The sequence below is a fragment of the Eutrema salsugineum genome, unplaced genomic scaffold (genome assembly GCF_000478725.1).
Source record: "Eutrema salsugineum unplaced genomic scaffold, Eutsalg1_0 scaffold_3, whole genome shotgun sequence".
In the NCBI taxonomy this organism is placed as follows: domain Eukaryota; kingdom Viridiplantae; phylum Streptophyta; class Magnoliopsida; order Brassicales; family Brassicaceae; genus Eutrema; species Eutrema salsugineum.
The window spans coordinates 2,370,448-2,388,176 of record NW_006256756.1 but is presented as its reverse complement, the minus strand read 5'-3'; the positions used below and the strand labels follow the sequence as shown (position 1 = coordinate 2,388,176).

The following is a 17,729-nucleotide window of genomic DNA, read 5'->3' as shown; positions in this document are numbered from 1 at the left end:
TTTGCTTTTGGAGCGGGGCTAGACGTGTCTCTGGGGTGATTACTTTAGCATTACCATCTATCTCCACGTCTCCAATAGGGTCTTGAGAGGTCGAATGTCGAGCTTGCACCAGGTGAGGTAGCTTTGCCCTTAGATTTCTTTGATTTGCGCTTAGACTTCCTTGCTTTGTGCTTTGATTTTCTCGACTCGACAACTCCCTTAGGCTCGACTAACGAGGCTTGTATAGAAACGTGTTGGCACCTTCCCTTGTTATCTCCAGAGTCTAGAATCAATTTCTCTTCCTTGTAGATGGTTATACAGTACGAGCTTCCACCACTACAGACTGCAGGATAGAAGATTCTCTTTTTGACTTTAGAAAACAAACTCTTCGGTTGGGATAATCAACAACTGCCCCCACTGTTGCAAGGAATGAATTTCCAAATATCAATGTCCTGGGAGAGTCATTTTCTATCTCAAGAATGTGAAAATCAACAGGAACTAGACACCCTCCTACTTGCACCATCAAATCCATTACGAAACCGTATGGAATCGTGCTTGAATTGTCTCCAAACTTAACAGAACCATGAGGAGGTTTAATATCACACATCCCCAGCTCGTTAGCAACTGCTTTGGACATGACATTCACATTTTCTCCTGTGTCACATAGAGAGTCAGAAAATTCCATACCTTCAATTATGCAGGGGAAGACAAACTTCACCGAATCGTTTATCTTATGAAGCTTCCTTTGGTGTGGAACTTTGCCTATGCATCATACTCTTCAGGACATGCTGGAGATTCAACTTCAGTGTCTTGATTGCTAGGAATAGACGTGACTTCTCTCTCACCATCAGTGTTTATGACATTTCAACGCCACATTGGATTGTCTACGATTTTTCCTGGAAGGTGACCATCTTGTCTCTTCACACTTTCTCCAATTTGTCCGATTTGTTTCTCGAGCATCTTGACATGAGTTGAGAGGTTAGTGAACTTCTGAAATGACTCCTCATTGTTCTTGTTGAGGTGATCATTCATGATGTCTAACTTGTACCCAAGATCATTCATGTTCTAACTTAAGCTCAAGGTTGCGGATGTCTTGTGTGATTTTTTCATGTACCTCAGCGATTCGTCTGTCGATAACTTCGGTGCTTTTTGAACTATCTATGGTTTGTGATAGCTGCACGTCCATGCTGTCAACCTGAGTGGAAAGAGCTTCAAATTTACCATTAAGGTCAGTGTATAGGCAGTCCACTCTTATATCCACATCGTCTGCTAATCTTTGCACCTTCATAAGAAGTGGTTGCACCATAAGCTCGATCTTGTTGTCTTGAGAGGTTGGAGATGATTTTGGAGCAGATTGGAGATTCATATGGGTGTGGTCTTGTGCTCCAAGTTGATGATTAATGTCAGCTGCATTAACTGCTTCGCAGACATTAACAGAATGCTGCTGATTTTGGAGAAACAATTTCACCATGGCTTTAAGTTCTTCAATCTCCTTATGATCATGGGAAGTAGAACATGATGTTCTTCCTTGATCAGGACAATTGTTTCTGCTGCTTGCAGCAAGATTATTAATCAAGATGTAAGCTTCTTCCACAGTCCTTGTCATGAAGTTTCCATCGCTTGCTACATTTAGAGGTGCCTTAGATGTGCATTCAAGACCATCGTAGAAAGTGTTCAAGATGCATGTCTCTGTAAAACCGTGGTGAGGACATTCTCTAATGTAGCTTTTATAACGATCCCAAGCTTCATGAAAAGATTCGCCTCCTTTTTGTTTTGTTGGAACCTAAAAATCTTGTCTCTTAAGAAGTTTGATCTAGAGGTGGTGTAGAAATGGTTAAGGAAGGCGGCCTTGCATTCGTCCCATGATCCGAGTGAACCAGGAGACAAAGACTTAAACCATGCACATGTCTTATCACAAAGAGAAAATGGAAACAACTTGCACTTTATGAAATCTGCAGGAACTCCGATCGATTGCTTGGTGCTGCAGATTTCTTCAAAATCTTCAAGATGATCCATAGGGTTCTCCGATGCATTGCCATGGAACCGGTTCTGCTTGACCAATTTTATGAGCTTCGGACTTATCTCATAGTCTACGTTGATGGGTTGTAGACTAATGGGAGAACGGTTCTCATAGAAAGCATACAGATTGTTATAATCTCTTAGAGTTAAGCAAGGTGCGTTTTGAAACCTATCGTGCTCTTCAACGTTTTGATGGACGTGGTAGTTATCTCTAAACCTATCTAAACCTTGCAAGTGTCTATTGTTATCGTCCATCTCTAATTTTTTTTGTGTGTGTGTTTTTTTTTATAATTTTTTTAAATTAATTAATTATTTAATTTATGTAAATATATAAATATTTATTTTTATTTTTAGTTTATATATATATATATATTTTTTTTTAATGTTAATATATAGATTTATATATATATATAATAATAAATTTTTTTTCGTTATATATATTTAAGTTTATATTTTTCCGTTTTTTTATATTAATTTCTATATATGTATATATATTTTTTATATAAAATAATAATTAATTTTTTTTTTCAAAAATGAACAAGAGAACGTTATTTAGACTCGATTCTGACCTGAAACTCGTAGGCAACGTTAAAGGTCCCCGGCAACGGCGCCAAAAACTTGATGTGCTCAGGTTTTAACCCTAGTTTTCTGCAAGCGCACAGATGTACGTTGTAGTACTTAGGGGTCGATCCACTGAAGACCAAGTAACTGCAATACGAGTTTACTTGAGATGAGGACTGAGCTAAGATGAAAATATGGGTTTTTGGTTGGGGGTTGTGAACAGTGACGAAAATAGAAAATAATAAATTTAAAACATAGTAAACAATAAGATCAAATCAATACGAGAAGGTGTTGGGCGTTAGGGAATTCGCCGGGAATCATAGACTAGCTAACAAGAGAATTAAACATAGAGTTTTCAATAGATTGTTCTTGAAATTAAACCCAGACTAACCTACTCACGTAGTATTAATCACAAATCAATTCACTCAGATTTACTAAACTCCCATTCAGTTCTCTAAGTTTATAGACAAATTAGTTTGATAATTTCACAAAATTCTTTAGATCGACTCACACCGTCTAAGAGAATTTGTTCATCTAAATAGGGTTAATCGATTCAACAACACTTTTGATGAGTAAATCAACCTAATCGCAGTAGCTAGATGATCGATCCAAGCTACATAAATGAAACGCAAATTTAGATGAAGAACTCTAAAGATAAACCCTAATCTAACAAACCAGAAATCAATCCATGAATCCCTTTGAAAAATCCCTTAAAACCCAACAAGGGAATTACTCAATCATAGTGTATAAAAACATCACAGAAGTATTGTAGTTTGCTGGAAATTAAATAAGAGAAAGATAAAGAACGAATAACGAGGATGAATATGGAGATCGATGATGGATCCTTTGGCGACTCCTTCTTCTCCCGAAGATGGCAACTCTGAGGTGTGCGGCTCTCTTCTCTGCTCTCTCTCCACGACTTGGTCATTAGAATTCGTTGGAAACGTCTAGGGTTTGAAGAATGAGTATTGGGCTGGACTTGGGCTTGAATTAGGTCACTTTCGGATGTCAACATTGTCTGGCCGCGTTCGCGGTGGTCCTGACCGCGGGGAATCATGGTCTGGCCGCGGTCGCGGCCTATGCTCTCCTTCGAGACTGCATTTTCTGTCTTTAGCGCATCGGGAATATCTGAAGATCTAACTGTTGGATTGTCTCCAAACCAATTGCATTAGAAAGCTGGTTGTCTCTTCTATGTTGTCTCAAATTTTAGGGATGATCAGACGCTGAAAAGGTCTCCATTGAGTATCATACTTCTGATGGTCTGCATTTATCCAAAATTGCTCATTTGTTCCAAATTGCACATCTTTAGTCCAAGTTTCCTGAAAAGTCTTTTAAAACTCTAAAACATAGAAATCAATTATAAACCATTGAAAACAGAGTTAAAACACCTGCATAAGATATTAAAATGATCCATAAAAATGGTTAAAATCCGGTGTTATCACTTCGCAGGGCTCGGTCCAATTGCTCATCTCCTTTATGGGTTCGGCCCAATTCGATTGTTCCTCTGCTATGGCTCGTTGTTTTCGAGTATTTAGTCACTTTTGAGATGGTTTATCCGCTTGGGGTGAAACCGACCCCAACATTGAGTTTGCCGCCACCTCATTTGCCGTGTCATTCTCTTTTTTTATGTAGAATTACATGTGCATATATAAATTTAATGGATACATATATATTAGGACTATGCCAAATATTCAATGCAAAGATATTTATACAACAATAAATGGAAGTGTAAATTATATATATTTACCTTGTATAGACTCTTCATGCTTCATGTTCCTATACACCTATTGAAATAAACATATAATTTAATTACATATACACCAGGATAAGAATCTAAATTACCACACTATCAATCTTTGAATAGATAGTTATATATATCTAGTTATAAAATGTGTGTATACATATAAGTACCTGGAGATTGCTTTTCACATGCGAAATTGTAAGTGTTTTTACACCCATTGAGTTCAAAATATTTTTAGGAGTTGCTCTTTTAATATTAAGAATAATCATAAGATAGACTTTTATACAAAAAAAAAATTTCTTAATGATATAAACAATAGTGTTACTATGTATAAGAAATAATAGTTGAAAATTTTGAAAGATGAGAAACATAACACAATTGGAAAAACAAATATAAAAAATTGTTTATCGATGTGATGATAAAAAGTGAGAAATTGGATTTGTTGTTCTGAAAAAAAAAAGAAAAAATATTGCTTACAGTTTTCGCCACCGAATTGTTCAACAGCATGGACAAAATAGCGATGATAATCGGTGGTCCATGGCAGTCGCGGTATTTTTGACTTAGTGTAAGGTCTAACAATCTTTATTTTCATTGCTTTTGTTATGCCATGATTTTTTTTTCAGATATGTACTGATTATTTTTTTGTTCTAAAATATCATAAAAATTTTTATAGAAGTTATAATTACCAAAAATAGCCTAAAACAAAATATTAAATGCTAGTAAATATTTTTCTTGTGACTTGTGACTTTGTTGTTTTATCAGGAAAATTTAAAATTACACTTTAAAAGAAAAATATTATATAACATATGTACCATAAAACTTAAGATTTGAATTAATACTATCAGATTTTTTTTCTAGAAAATAAAATTATATATGCTGGCAAACTGTTTTATAAAAAGTCAAAATTAACCCAAAATTAATATATGGGCCTAACTAGGATATGTATAACTTAATGGTTTACACTAGTATGGTTATTGTATCATCATCCAATTTAAACATATGCATTATATGTTTTTTATTGACAACAAGAACAAAATTATAACTTAAAGCCTAAAATTTTAGCTTATTATCATCATTTTTAACCGAATTATATAAATAACTTAAAAGTCTTTAAAAGAAACAAATACCATGAATGTATCTACACTATCAATATATTATTTCCTTCCAAACCAGTTTAATTTTATACATGCAAAAGTAGAGATACCATATTTCATAAATTTAATCATTTATAAATGACAGAAATACAAAATCCTAAAATTTCCATATGTGTTAAATATATACTTTATTCATACTATTTTTTCTTTCTTGGTGATTTTTTTTTTAAATAAGAATAGCTAATATTAGATTTTTTTCATAATATCTTATCACTATTATAATGATAGTTTTACAACTGACAATCTATCTGCTCCACAAGAATCCATGTAGACCAGGACAACAATGAACGATTCTCCTTGCACCACGCTGAAAATTGCCTTATAATTTTATCTCCATATTAACATGCATAAATCACATCTTTTGGAAATCAAACCTCAAACCTCCTGATGTAGAAACATTAATTTACCATTAGTCGATCACTGGACTAAGAACCTTATATTATTTAGAGTTGTAGTTTATAAGTTATAAACATAAAAAACATTATAAAAGAAAAATAAATAACATATTTTATTGGAAATAGATATATATTTATAAAATAATCTTCCATCCAAATAATAGATGGAAGATCACAAAGTAACATCTTATAAAAACAACTACCATCTTAATATATATAGTTCATTTTTATTTTTATTTTATCTCATTATATGGGATAATAACATTATATAAAAGGAAAACAAGCTTAAAAAGGATAGAAACCCAAATCTTCTTAGTACTTGAGACCAAGAGTTAGTTCAAGGGACAATTTTTCTTCATCCTTCAAAACTTCTGAGTTTAAAGGATCATTTTCACCATCACCAGCAGTTGCGACATCATCATCAGCATTAACAATGATATTGTTATTATTATTTTTATCATCGTCTCTGATTTCAATTAGTCCAACCTACCATAATATAATCATATAGATAATTAAATAGTTTTAACAATCAAAATCATTTGCATGTTTTTACTGCCACATAGATCTTCTTTATCCACTATATGAAGTCAAAATATCTCACCACAATCAAGAATAACCAAGAAATGAAGAAAAAATAATAATAAAAAATAATAGTGAAGATCGTTTGATATCATAATTTATCGGTGAAAACTGATAAATGTAACTATTTTGGCAATATTATAGGCATATTTAAGGTATAATGACCTTGTTTATACGATATATATATACATCTATCTAGGTCATATCATATGCATCAAAACTCATGTTGACAAGCATGCATGATTGTAATATATGCAAAAGAAAAGAAAATATACTCTGGAAGATTGAAAGAGAGACTTGAAAGACACATCCATATTTTCATTACTATTGCACTGTAGCCTACAAAAAAAAATTAAAACAAAGTTAATCATTTTGATTCCAAAGCAAGCAATTAAATGAATTCATGACCTAACATTAATTAATTATGGCATGAACCTTTGTTGGCTTTGCATAAACTTGGTTGCGTCTCGAAGACGTTCATAGATCCGAAGGTATTGTTGAGTTTGCCGCCACCTCATTTGCCGTATCATTCTCTTTTTTGCTGTAAAATTACATGTGCATATATCTATTTGATAGATACATATAATTTAGGACTATGCAAAATATTTTCAGTGCAAGATATTTATACAACAATAAAGTAAAGTGTAAATTATATTTATTTACCTTGTATACATTCTTCATGCTTCATGTTCCTATACACCTATTGAATTAAACATATACATTTTTGATTACATATACACCAAGATAAGAATCTAAATTATCATACTATAAATCTTTGGATAGATAGTTATATATATCTAGTTACTAAAATATGTGTGTATATATATAAGTACCTGGAGATGGCTTTTCACATGTGATATTGTGAGTGTTTCAACACCTGTTGAGTTCAAAATCTTTTTAGGAGTTGCTCCTTCAATATTAAGAATAATATCATAAGATAGACTTTTATACAAAAAATAAAATTCTTAAATGATATAAAGAACAAGTCTACTATGTATAAGATATGATAGTTGAAAAATATGAAAGATGAAAAAAATAACACAATTGGTAAAAGAAATATAAAAAAAAAATTATCGATTTTGATCGTAAAAAGTGCGAAATTGAATTTCTTGTTCTGAAAAAAAAGAAAAATAAATTGCTTACTCTCTTTGCCACCGAGATCTTAAACAGCATGGACAAAATAACGATGAAGATCGGTGGTCCATCGCAGTCGCGGTATTTTTTACTAACTGTAAGGTCTTACAATCTCCCTTTTGTTATGCGATGAATTCTTTTTTTCAGAAATGTACCGATTATTTTTTCGGTTCAAAAATATTTATAGAATTTTTTCTAGAATATAAAATTATCAAAAATAACTTAAAAACAAAATATTTAATGCTAGTAAATATTTTTCTTGTGACTTGTGATTTTGTTTTTTTATTAAGAAAATTAAAAAATACACTTTAAAAAAAATATATTTAACACCATTTTTTCTAATGGTGATAATATATACCATAAACCTTAAAATTCTAATTAACATTACTAGATTTTTTTATAAAATAAAACTATATATGCTGGCAAACTGTTTTAGTAAAAGTCAAAATTAACCCAAAATTAATATATGGCATAACTAGGATATGTATAACTTAATGGTTTGCACTAGTGTGGTTATTGTATCATCATCCAATTTAAACATATGCATTACATGTTATCTATTGACAACAAGAACAAAATTATAACTTAAAACCTAAAATTTTAGCTTATTATCATTATTTTGAACCAAATTATATAAATAACTTAAAAGTCTTTAAAAGAAACAAATACCATGAATATATCTACACTATATAATATACTATTTCCTTCCAAATCAATTTGTTTTTATACTAATGACAAAAAATTGCAAAAGTAGAGATACCATATTTCATAAATTTAATAATTTCTAAATAACAAAAATACAAAACCCTAAATTTTCATATGTGTTAAATATATAATTTATTCATACCATTTTGATTTTTTGGCGATTTTTTAAAATAATAATGGCTAATATTGGATCCAATATTAGCAAATATTGAACTTTTTCATAATATGTTATCACTTTTATAATGACAGTTTTCCAACTGACAATCTATCCGCTCTACAAGAATCCAACACAAACAGGGATCACAACTAGCAATTCTCCTTGAAAATTTTCTTATAAGTTTGCCTTCATAATAACCTGCATAAATCACATCTTTTGGGCATCGAACCTCAGATCTCCTAATGTAGAAATATTAATTAACCATTAGTCGACCACTAGACTAAGGATCTTCCATTATTTAAAGTTGTAGTTTATAACTTATAAACATAAAAAAAACATTATAAAAGGAAAATAAATAACATAATTTATTGGAAATAGATATATATATATATTTATAAAATAATCTTCCATCCAAAGAATAGATGAAAGATCACCAAGTAACATCTTATAAAAACAACTACCATCTTTATATAAATATATTTCATTTTTTATCTCATTATATGAGATAATAACATTATATAAAAGGAAAACAAGCTTAAAAAGGATAGAAACCCAAATCTTCTTAGTACTTGAGACCAAGAGTTAGTTCAAGGGACAATTTTTCTTCATCCTTCAAAACTTCTGAGTTTAAAGGATCATTTTCACCATCACCAGCAGTTGCGACATCATCATCAGCATTAACAATGATATTGTTATTATTATCTTTATCATCGTCTCTGATTTCAATTAGTCCAACCTACCATAATATAATCATATAGATAATTAAATAGTTTTAACAATCAAAATCATTTGCATGTTTTTACTGCCACATAGATCTTCTTTATCCACTATATGAAGTCAAAATATCTCACCACAATCAAGAATAACCAAGAAATGAAGAAAAAATAATAATAAAAAATAATAGTGAAGATCGTTTGATATCATAATTTATCGGTGAAAACTGATAAATGTAACTATTTTGGCAATATTATAGGCATATTTAAGGTATAATGACCTTGTTTATACGATATATATATACATCTATCTAGGTCATATCATATGCATCAAAACTCATGTTGACAAGCATGCATGATTGTAATATATGCAAAAGAAAAGAAAATATACTCTGGAAGATTGAAAGAGAGACTTGAAAGACACATCCATATTTTCATTACTATTGCACTGTAGCCTACAAAAAAAAATTAAAACAAAGTTAATCATTTTGATTCCAAAGCAAGCAATTAAATGAATTCATGACCTAACATTAATTAATTATGGCATGAACCTTTGTTGGCTTTGCATAAACTTGGTTGCGTCTCGAAGACGTTCATAGATCCGAAGGTATTGTTGAGTTTGCCGCCACCTCATTTGCCGTATCATTCTCATTTTTGCTGTAAAATTACATGTGCATATATCTATTTGATAGATACATATAATTTAGGACTATGCAAAATATTTTCAGTGCAAGATATTTATACAACAATAAAGTAAAGTGTAAATCATATTTGTTTACCTTGTATGGACTCTTCATGCTTCATGTTCCTATACACCTATTGAAATAAACATATACATTTGATTACATATACACCAGGATAAGAATCTATATTATCACAATATAAATCTTTGGATAGATAGTGATATATATCTAGTTAATAAAATATACGTATATATATATATATAAGTACCTGGAGATGGCTTTTCACATGTGATATTGTGAGTGTTTTCACACCCATTGAGTTCAAAATCTTTTTAGGAGTTGCTCCTTCAATATTAAGAATAATTTCATAAGATAGACTTTTATACAATAAATTTTTTTCTTAAATGATATAAAGAATAATTCTACTATGTATAAGATATGATGGTTGACAATTTTGAAAGATGAAACAAATAACACAATTGGTAAAAGAAATATAAAAGAGTTTTTTTATCGATTTTGATGGTAAAAAGTGCGAAATTGAATTTGTTGTTCTGAAAAAAAGGAAAAAAAATTGCTTACTCTTTTCGCCACCAAGATCTTCAACAGCATGGACAAAATAGCGATGAAGATCGGTGGTCCATCGCAGTCGCGGTATTTTTGACTTACTGTACGGTCTAACAATCTCCCTTTTCATCGTTTTTGTTATGCGATGATTTCTTTTTTTCAGAGATGTACCGATTATTTTTTTGGTTCTAAAATATTTATATTTTTTCTTAAAAACAAAATATTTAATGCTAGTAAATATTTTTTTGTGACTTGTGATTTTGTTATTTTATTGAGGATTTAAAAAATTACACTTTAAAAGAAAAATATTATTTAACACCATTTTTTTCTAATGGTGATAATATATACCATAAAACTTAAAATTTTAATTAATATCACCAGATTTTTTTTTTAGAAAATAAAACTATATATCCTGGCAAACTATTTTATAAAAAGTCAAAATTAACCCAAAATTAATATATGGCCTAACTAGGATATGTGTGACTTAATGGTTTGAACTATTTTGGTTATTGTATCATCATCCAATTTAAACATATGCATTACATGTTATTTATTGACAACAAGAACAAAATTATAACTTAAAGCCTAAAATTTTAGCTTATTATCATCATTTTGAACCAAATTATATAAATAACTTAGAAGTCTTTAAAGGAAACAAATACCATTAATATATCTACACTATATAATATACTATTTCCTTCGAAACCAATTTAATTTTATACTAATAATAAAAAATTGCAAAATTAGAAATACCATATTTCATAAATTTAATCATTTCTAAATAACAAAAATACAAAACCTAAATTTTTATATGTGTTAAATATATACTTTATTCATACCATTTTGATTTTTTGGTGATTTTGTTTTTAAAAAAAGAATAGCTAATATTAATTTTTCATAATATGTTATCATTACTATAATGACAGTTTTACAACTGATAATCTCTCCGTTCCACAAGAATCCACGCAGACCGGGATCACAACGAACGATTCTCCTTGCACCACGCTGAAAATTTCCTTATAAGTTTGCCTTCACAATAACCTGCATAAATCACATCTTTTGGGAATCAAACCTCAGACCTCCTGATGTAGAAACATTAATTAACCATTAATCGACCACTGGACTAAGAACCTTCCATTATTTAAAGTTGTAGTTTATAAATTATAAACATAAAAAAAACATTATAAAAGGAAAATAAATAACATATTTATTGGAAATAGATATATATATATATATTTATAAAATAATATTTCATCCAAATAATACATGAAAGATCACCAAGTAACATCTTATAAAAACAACTACCATCTTAATATATACAGTTTGTTTTTTTTATCTCATTATATGGGACAATAACAATATATAAAAGGAAAACAAGCTTAAAAAGGATAAAAACCCAAGTCTTCTTAGTACTTGAGACCAAGAGTAAGTTCAAGGGATAACTTTTCTTCATCCTTCAAAACTTCTGAGTTGAAAGGATCATTTGTACCATCACCAGCAATTGCGACATCATCATCCGCATTAACAATGATATTGTTGTTATTATCTTTATCATCGTCTCTGATTTCAATTAGTCCAACCTGCCATAATATAATCATATAGATAATTAAATAGTTCTTAACAATCAAAATCATTTGCATGTTTCTAGTGTCACATAGATTCTCTTTATCCACTATTTTAAGTCAAAATATGTCACTACAATGAACAATAACCAAGAAATGAAGAAAAAATAACAATCAAAAATAATATTGAAGATCGTTTGATATCATAATTTATCGGTAAAAACTGATAAATGTAACCATTTTGGCAATATTATAGGCATATGTAAGGTATAATAATCTTGTATATACGATATATATACATCTATCAAAGTCATATCATATGCATCAAAACTTATGTTGACAATCATGCATGATTGTAATATATGCAAAAGAAAACAAAATTTACTCTGGAAAATTGAAAGAGAGACTTGCAAGACACATCCATATTTTCATTAAAATTGCATTGTAGCCTACAAAAAATTTTGAAAAAAGTTAATCATTTTGATTCCAAAGCAAACAATTAAATGAATTCATGAGCTAACATTAATTAATTATTGCATGAACCTTTGTTGGCTTTGCATAAACTCGGTTGCGTCTCAAAGACGTTCATAGATCCGAAGGTATTGTTGAGTTTGCCGCCACCTAATTTGCCGTATCATTCTCTTTTTTGCTGTAAAATTACATGTGCATATATCTATTTGATAGATACATATAATTTAGGACTATGCCAAATATTTTCAGTGCAGAGATATTTATACAACAATAAAGTAAAGTGTAAATCATATTTATTTACCTTGTATAGACTCTTCATGCTTTATGTTCCTATACACCTATTGAAATAAACATATACATTTGATTACATATACACCAGGATAAGAATCTAAATTATCACACTATGAATCTTTGGATAGTTAGTGATATATATCTAGTTAATAAAATATGTGTATATATATATATAAGTACCTGGAGATGGCTTTTCACATGTGATATTGTGAGTGTTTTCACACCCATTGAGTTCAAAATCTTTTTAGGAGTTGCTCCTTCAATATTAAGAATAATTTCATAAGATAGACTTTTATACAAAAAAAAAATTCTTAAATGATATATAGAATAATTCTACTATGTATAAGATATGATAGTTGAAAAATCTGAAAGATGAAAAAAATAACACAATTGGTAAAAGAAATATAAAAATAAAGTAATAAACATATACATAAGACTAAATATACATCAGGATAAGAATCTAGATTATCACACTATTAATCTTTTTATATATTATATAGTGATATATATATATAGTTGATAATGTGTGTATATATATAAATACCAGGAGATGGCTTTCACATACGATATTGTGACTGTTTTCACACTCATTGAATTTTATGAAGATCGGTAGTCCATTGCATTTGCATCTTTGATTTACTAGAAGATCTAGCAATCGCTTTTTTCATCGCTTCTGTTTTTTCGATAATTTGATTTGTTTCAGAAATGTATCAATTGAAATTTTAGTTTAAAAATTATATATAATTTTTTGTAAGATATAATTATCAAAAACAACCTAAGAAATAAATATTTAATGCTGGTAAATATTTTTGTTGTGACTTGTGATCTTGCTGTTTTACTATTCCCCTAAAAATAAATTAAAAATTACACTTACATATAGAAAAAGTATTATTAACACCAATTTTTTTCTCATGGTAATAATATATTGTATACTGTAAAATTTAAGTTTTAGTTAATACTACCAGATTTTTTGGTATAAACTAAACCTATATGCTGGCAAACTAATTTATGAATAGGTCAAAATTAACCAAAAATTAATTTAAGCCCAACTAGGATATGAATATGAACAACATAATGTTTTTCACTAGTGTCTTTACTGTGTCATCATCCATATTTAAACATATGTATTAAATTTTATTGACAACAAGAACAAAAATTATAACTTAAAGCCTCAAATTATAGCTTATTATCATCATTTTGAACCAAATTATATAAATAAACTAAAAATTGTCCAACAAAACAAATAAAATTTACTACTTCCTTCCTAACAATTTTAATTTTGTACTACTCAAAAAACATGGCAATAGTAGCTGTATTATATTTCAGAAAGTTTTAATAATTTATAAATAATAAAAATACGAAATCATGAATTATAATTTCTAAAAATAACAAAAGAAAAAATATATAATGCTGGTAAATATTTTTGTTGTGACTTGTGATTTTGCTGTTTTGCTATTCCTCTAAAAAGGAAATTAAAAAGTACACTTTTATAGAAAATTATTATTTAACACCAATTTTTTCTCATGGTAATAATGTATTCAATATATTTTTTAATTTTAATTAATAAAACCATTTTTTCTAGGGTGGATTTACATAATTAATTTCTATTACTTTTTATATTAAACTCATATTCTAGAGCGAATTAGGTTAAATTATTTTAATATAAATATATATTAACTATGTAGACATAATCTTAAATATTTTTGTTAACAAACAAACTATTTTAATATATTAAACTTTTTTTTAAAAAAAATTTGTTCTAGAGCAGGTGAGAATCTAGTTTATGTTTAAAAGAGAAATTAAATAAAAGCAAACTCAATATCCGTATTTTATGTATATTTCTCATACTACGTGACATGAGGAATATTATTCTTTTTTTTTCTCCATTTTTTATGGACCGGTCACGTTTAACCTTGAGATGATTTTGCAAGAATTTTTTAACTATCAAAAATATTAAACCATATTTAGCCAAGACAACTCTTGAAAAATAAAAAAACACAGTTATCATATTAAATTGACAAAACTCATAGGCATTCATGAATCGGAGATTAATTTCCATAAAATTACATAAAGTTATATATATAGGTTCAAATATTGTATATCATAATAAACATTAAAAATATATGTATCGGTACTTTACCATTGAGTGCTAACGGATTTAGCGAAAGAAACAAAATACCATTAGTCCACGTCGGTTTAAAATCTCATTAAAAACGCACCAAGTTGCAACGATGTTCACCAATATACAAGAAATTTTTTATCAAACAAATTATGTTTTTAATACATGCATCTACAGTAATACTTTCCAACGGTTTGTACAAAAATCGAGTTCTTATTAGGCTTTGAGACTAAGAGTGAGCTCAAGGGACAATTCTTCGTCACCTTTAGAAACTTCTATCGAGTTAAGTGACAAAGTAACTACATTACCGTCATCATCATCAGCACCAACAAATTCACCACTGTCATTATCAGCTCTAGTTCTATAATGTCGGACCTGTAAAATTAAACAAAAGTATATAATTATTCTAAAATTAATTACATGTCCATTTTCGTAAGCTGAGATGGACACATGCATGACAATATAACATCAAAATCTTTCTCATGTTTTCATTGTTATAAATAATTTCATTCGCTGAAATTAACTTTCATATCTATGCTTAACTTGTAGGTGCATAAGCATAATTTCATTCTATACCAAAAACAAATCTCAGAAAATATTTAACAGACACTTTTGACCAATACATGCAGATGACATATACAAAACTTTTATTACCAAATATGATTTTTAATAAACCTTGATGAAATAAGAGACTTGTAAATAATAGAGAACTCTAAATAATATATGGCGGTCTGTATATATGTGCCACCCTTGGAAACTATAGATATATATTATTATGTGGCATCTCGATCTTGTATATATATATATATTATTCAAGTTCATATATATACTCTTGATGATTGACAGTAAAGAAATGCATACGAAGACAAGTTTTACTCTTGATGATTGACAGTACAATATATATATAATGATATATATATATATATATATCAGTAGTATTGTGAAAGACAAAAAAGCATAGAATAATGTATTACCCTTGAAGATTCATAGAGAGACTTGCAAGTAAAATAGTCACTTGGTACTTCGAACATTTCCTTAGTTTCATTACTTGATTCTCCGAATGTTATTATTTTTTCAAACATTTCCTCTTCTCTCCTACAAGAATTTTATAAAAACAAAAAAGGTATACATATATAGTTCTGTTTCTCATATAAACCAAAAATATATAGTAAAGCAAACTAATTTTACTGATCAAGTATTAACTACACGAACCTTTGTTGATTTTGGAAAAAGTTGGCATTGCCTCGAAGGCGTTGATAGTTATGAAGGTACTGTTGAAATTGCCACCAAGTCACTTGTCCTGTCACTCTAACACTTCTCTTTGCTAAAATCTCGTCTGCCATAGATTGCATGTGTTATATATTATATACATATATATATATATAGATATCAATATATGTGCACTATGTTGCATCTTAATGTATATGCATATATGATCTTACGCAAATATATACATTCATATTTATACAATTTAAAATTGAATTATAAATTATATTTGTTTACCTTGCATGGATTCTTCCAGCTTCATGCTCCTATACATCTGTTGAATATAAGGTAATTAAGAATTACTGGTTCCGTATCCAAACCAAATTTTATAAAATATAATTTGGTTCATAAGTACACATTATATAAACATTAGTAGTTAGATGTATATAGGACCTGGAGATGACTCTTCACATGTGATATTGTGAGCCCTTTCACATCCATTAACTGCAAAACCATTTTAGGAGTTGCTCCTGCAATTGTAAAGATAATAATATATTTTTTATCCTGAAAATTGAATTAAACTAAAGCAAACAGAATCTTGACCAGAAGAAGTTATAATCGATAAATTCACAAGAACATAATTTCCATAATCAATGATTTAATCTAAAAGATGTTCAGATGACAAGAAATTGTGAATTTTCATAATTAATTAAAGAGTTTATATCTGTAAATTTATATAAATAGAAAAGAATCTGCGCTTACTATTTTCTCCACCAAGTTGTTCGACGGCTTGAACAAAAGAGTTGTGAAGATCAGAACTCCATCGCAGCCGCGGCACTTTTGACCTAACATATGATCTAACAGTTGGATTTTTCATTAGTTTTTTTCTTAAGCTTACCACTTGATATTTCCGAAAAAAATTTCAGAATGATATTATTTGTTCGGCCGATTTAAAATGGCTGCAGCTAAATCAAAGGGGTGAAGGAAACTAATAGAGAATGCTCTATTTTCAAATAGGCAAGTTTTCTTGGACTAATTGTGTCTTCGTAACTTTTGTCTTATCTGCTGCTCTTTCGTTTTTTCCTAGAGAGAGGAAAAATAATAGAAATATTTACATTAAAGAAAGGAGATAAAATGCTATTATAATTGTTTTTTTTTGAAACATATGCTATTATAATTGTTGTTGTGCTTTGTCATGTTGTGCTACTTTTTCGTTCTTTATATTTTTGTTCATATAATAGTTTCTTTTCTATGAATTCATTTGTATATTTAAAAGACGAAATAAATAACCAGTTAGCAATTAAACTCATCAATTAGTATAGTAATTAACACCTCCACTCTTGTTTCTTAATTTGTGATAATATACGCATGACAACATCTGAACAGTAATTAAAACTATCAACAAGTTTCGTCCTTTGTAAAATAGTGTTATGGAAACCAAAAAGAAACTATTTCAAACAATTAAAAAGTTATTAAAAAAAAACTGTATACTGAAAATTTTCGCTTACGAAAAAAGCCAAAAAGTACGTCAGACTAATTATCTATTATATTAAAACAGAAGCACATTTAGTACTTGCATCCAAACACTCTGAAAGTTTTTTTATAATATTTTATTTTATTTTTATATTTAATTTCCGAAAATTAGTTATTAATATAGATATTTTTAAATTTTTTAAAATCTAGGTCATCTTTAATT

General features: G+C 28.9%; 2 protein-coding genes and 1 pseudogene across 2 annotated transcripts; 1 reads left to right on the top strand and 2 right to left on the bottom strand.

The window, feature by feature from the left end:
- The first annotated feature begins 1,673 nt into the window (after nucleotides 1–1,673).
- LOC112085825 lies at nucleotides 1,674–1,789 on the top strand (annotated as a pseudogene).
- Nucleotides 1,790–8,986: 7,197 nt separating this feature from the next.
- LOC112085155 (putative Myb family transcription factor At1g14600) lies at nucleotides 8,987–10,514 on the bottom strand. Its single transcript, XM_024154185.1, has 6 exons — nucleotides 10,400–10,514; nucleotides 10,089–10,165; nucleotides 9,917–9,953; nucleotides 9,689–9,794; nucleotides 9,529–9,592; nucleotides 8,987–9,160 (listed from the first exon to the last, which is right to left on the bottom strand). Exons 1-6 carry the CDS (start codon nucleotides 10,512–10,514, stop codon nucleotides 8,987–8,989), a joined length of 573 nt encoding a protein of 190 aa, XP_024009953.1.
- A 4,518-nt stretch (nucleotides 10,515–15,032) lies between these two features.
- Nucleotides 15,033–16,966, bottom strand: LOC112085241 (myb family transcription factor PHL11-like). Its single transcript, XM_024154425.1, has 6 exons — nucleotides 16,796–16,966; nucleotides 16,487–16,563; nucleotides 16,331–16,367; nucleotides 16,040–16,163; nucleotides 15,802–15,922; nucleotides 15,033–15,202 (listed from the first exon to the last, which is right to left on the bottom strand). The coding sequence occupies exons 1-6, from the start codon at nucleotides 16,908–16,910 to the stop codon at nucleotides 15,044–15,046; spliced, it is 633 nt and encodes a 210-aa protein (XP_024010193.1). The 5' UTR covers nucleotides 16,911–16,966; the 3' UTR covers nucleotides 15,033–15,043.
- Between the last annotated feature and the right edge of the window lie 763 nt (nucleotides 16,967–17,729).

What these genes read in the sequence shown, in the direction of transcription:
- LOC112085155 (XM_024154185.1), bottom strand. Translation starts at nt 10,514, where the DNA reads ATGAAAAGGGAGATTGTTAGACCGTACAGTAAGTCAAAAATACCGCGA. An exon ending in ATGTGAAAAGCCATCTCCAG is followed by an intron (nt 9,954 to 10,088) that starts GTACTTATATAT and finishes TTATTTCAATAG; the next exon opens with GTGTATAGGAACATGAAGCA. An exon ending in TTTATGCAAAGCCAACAAAG is followed by an intron (nt 9,593 to 9,688) that starts GTTCATGCCATA and finishes TTTTTTTTGTAG; the next exon opens with GCTACAGTGCAATAGTAATG.
- LOC112085241 (XM_024154425.1), bottom strand. Translation starts at nt 16,910, where the DNA reads ATGAAAAATCCAACTGTTAGATCATATGTTAGGTCAAAAGTGCCGCGG. An exon ending in ATGTGAAGAGTCATCTCCAG is followed by an intron (nt 16,368 to 16,486) that starts GTCCTATATACA and finishes TATATTCAACAG; the next exon opens with ATGTATAGGAGCATGAAGCT. An exon ending in CTCTCTATGAATCTTCAAGG is followed by an intron (nt 15,203 to 15,801) that starts GTAATACATTAT and finishes TTAATTTTACAG; the next exon opens with GTCCGACATTATAGAACTAG.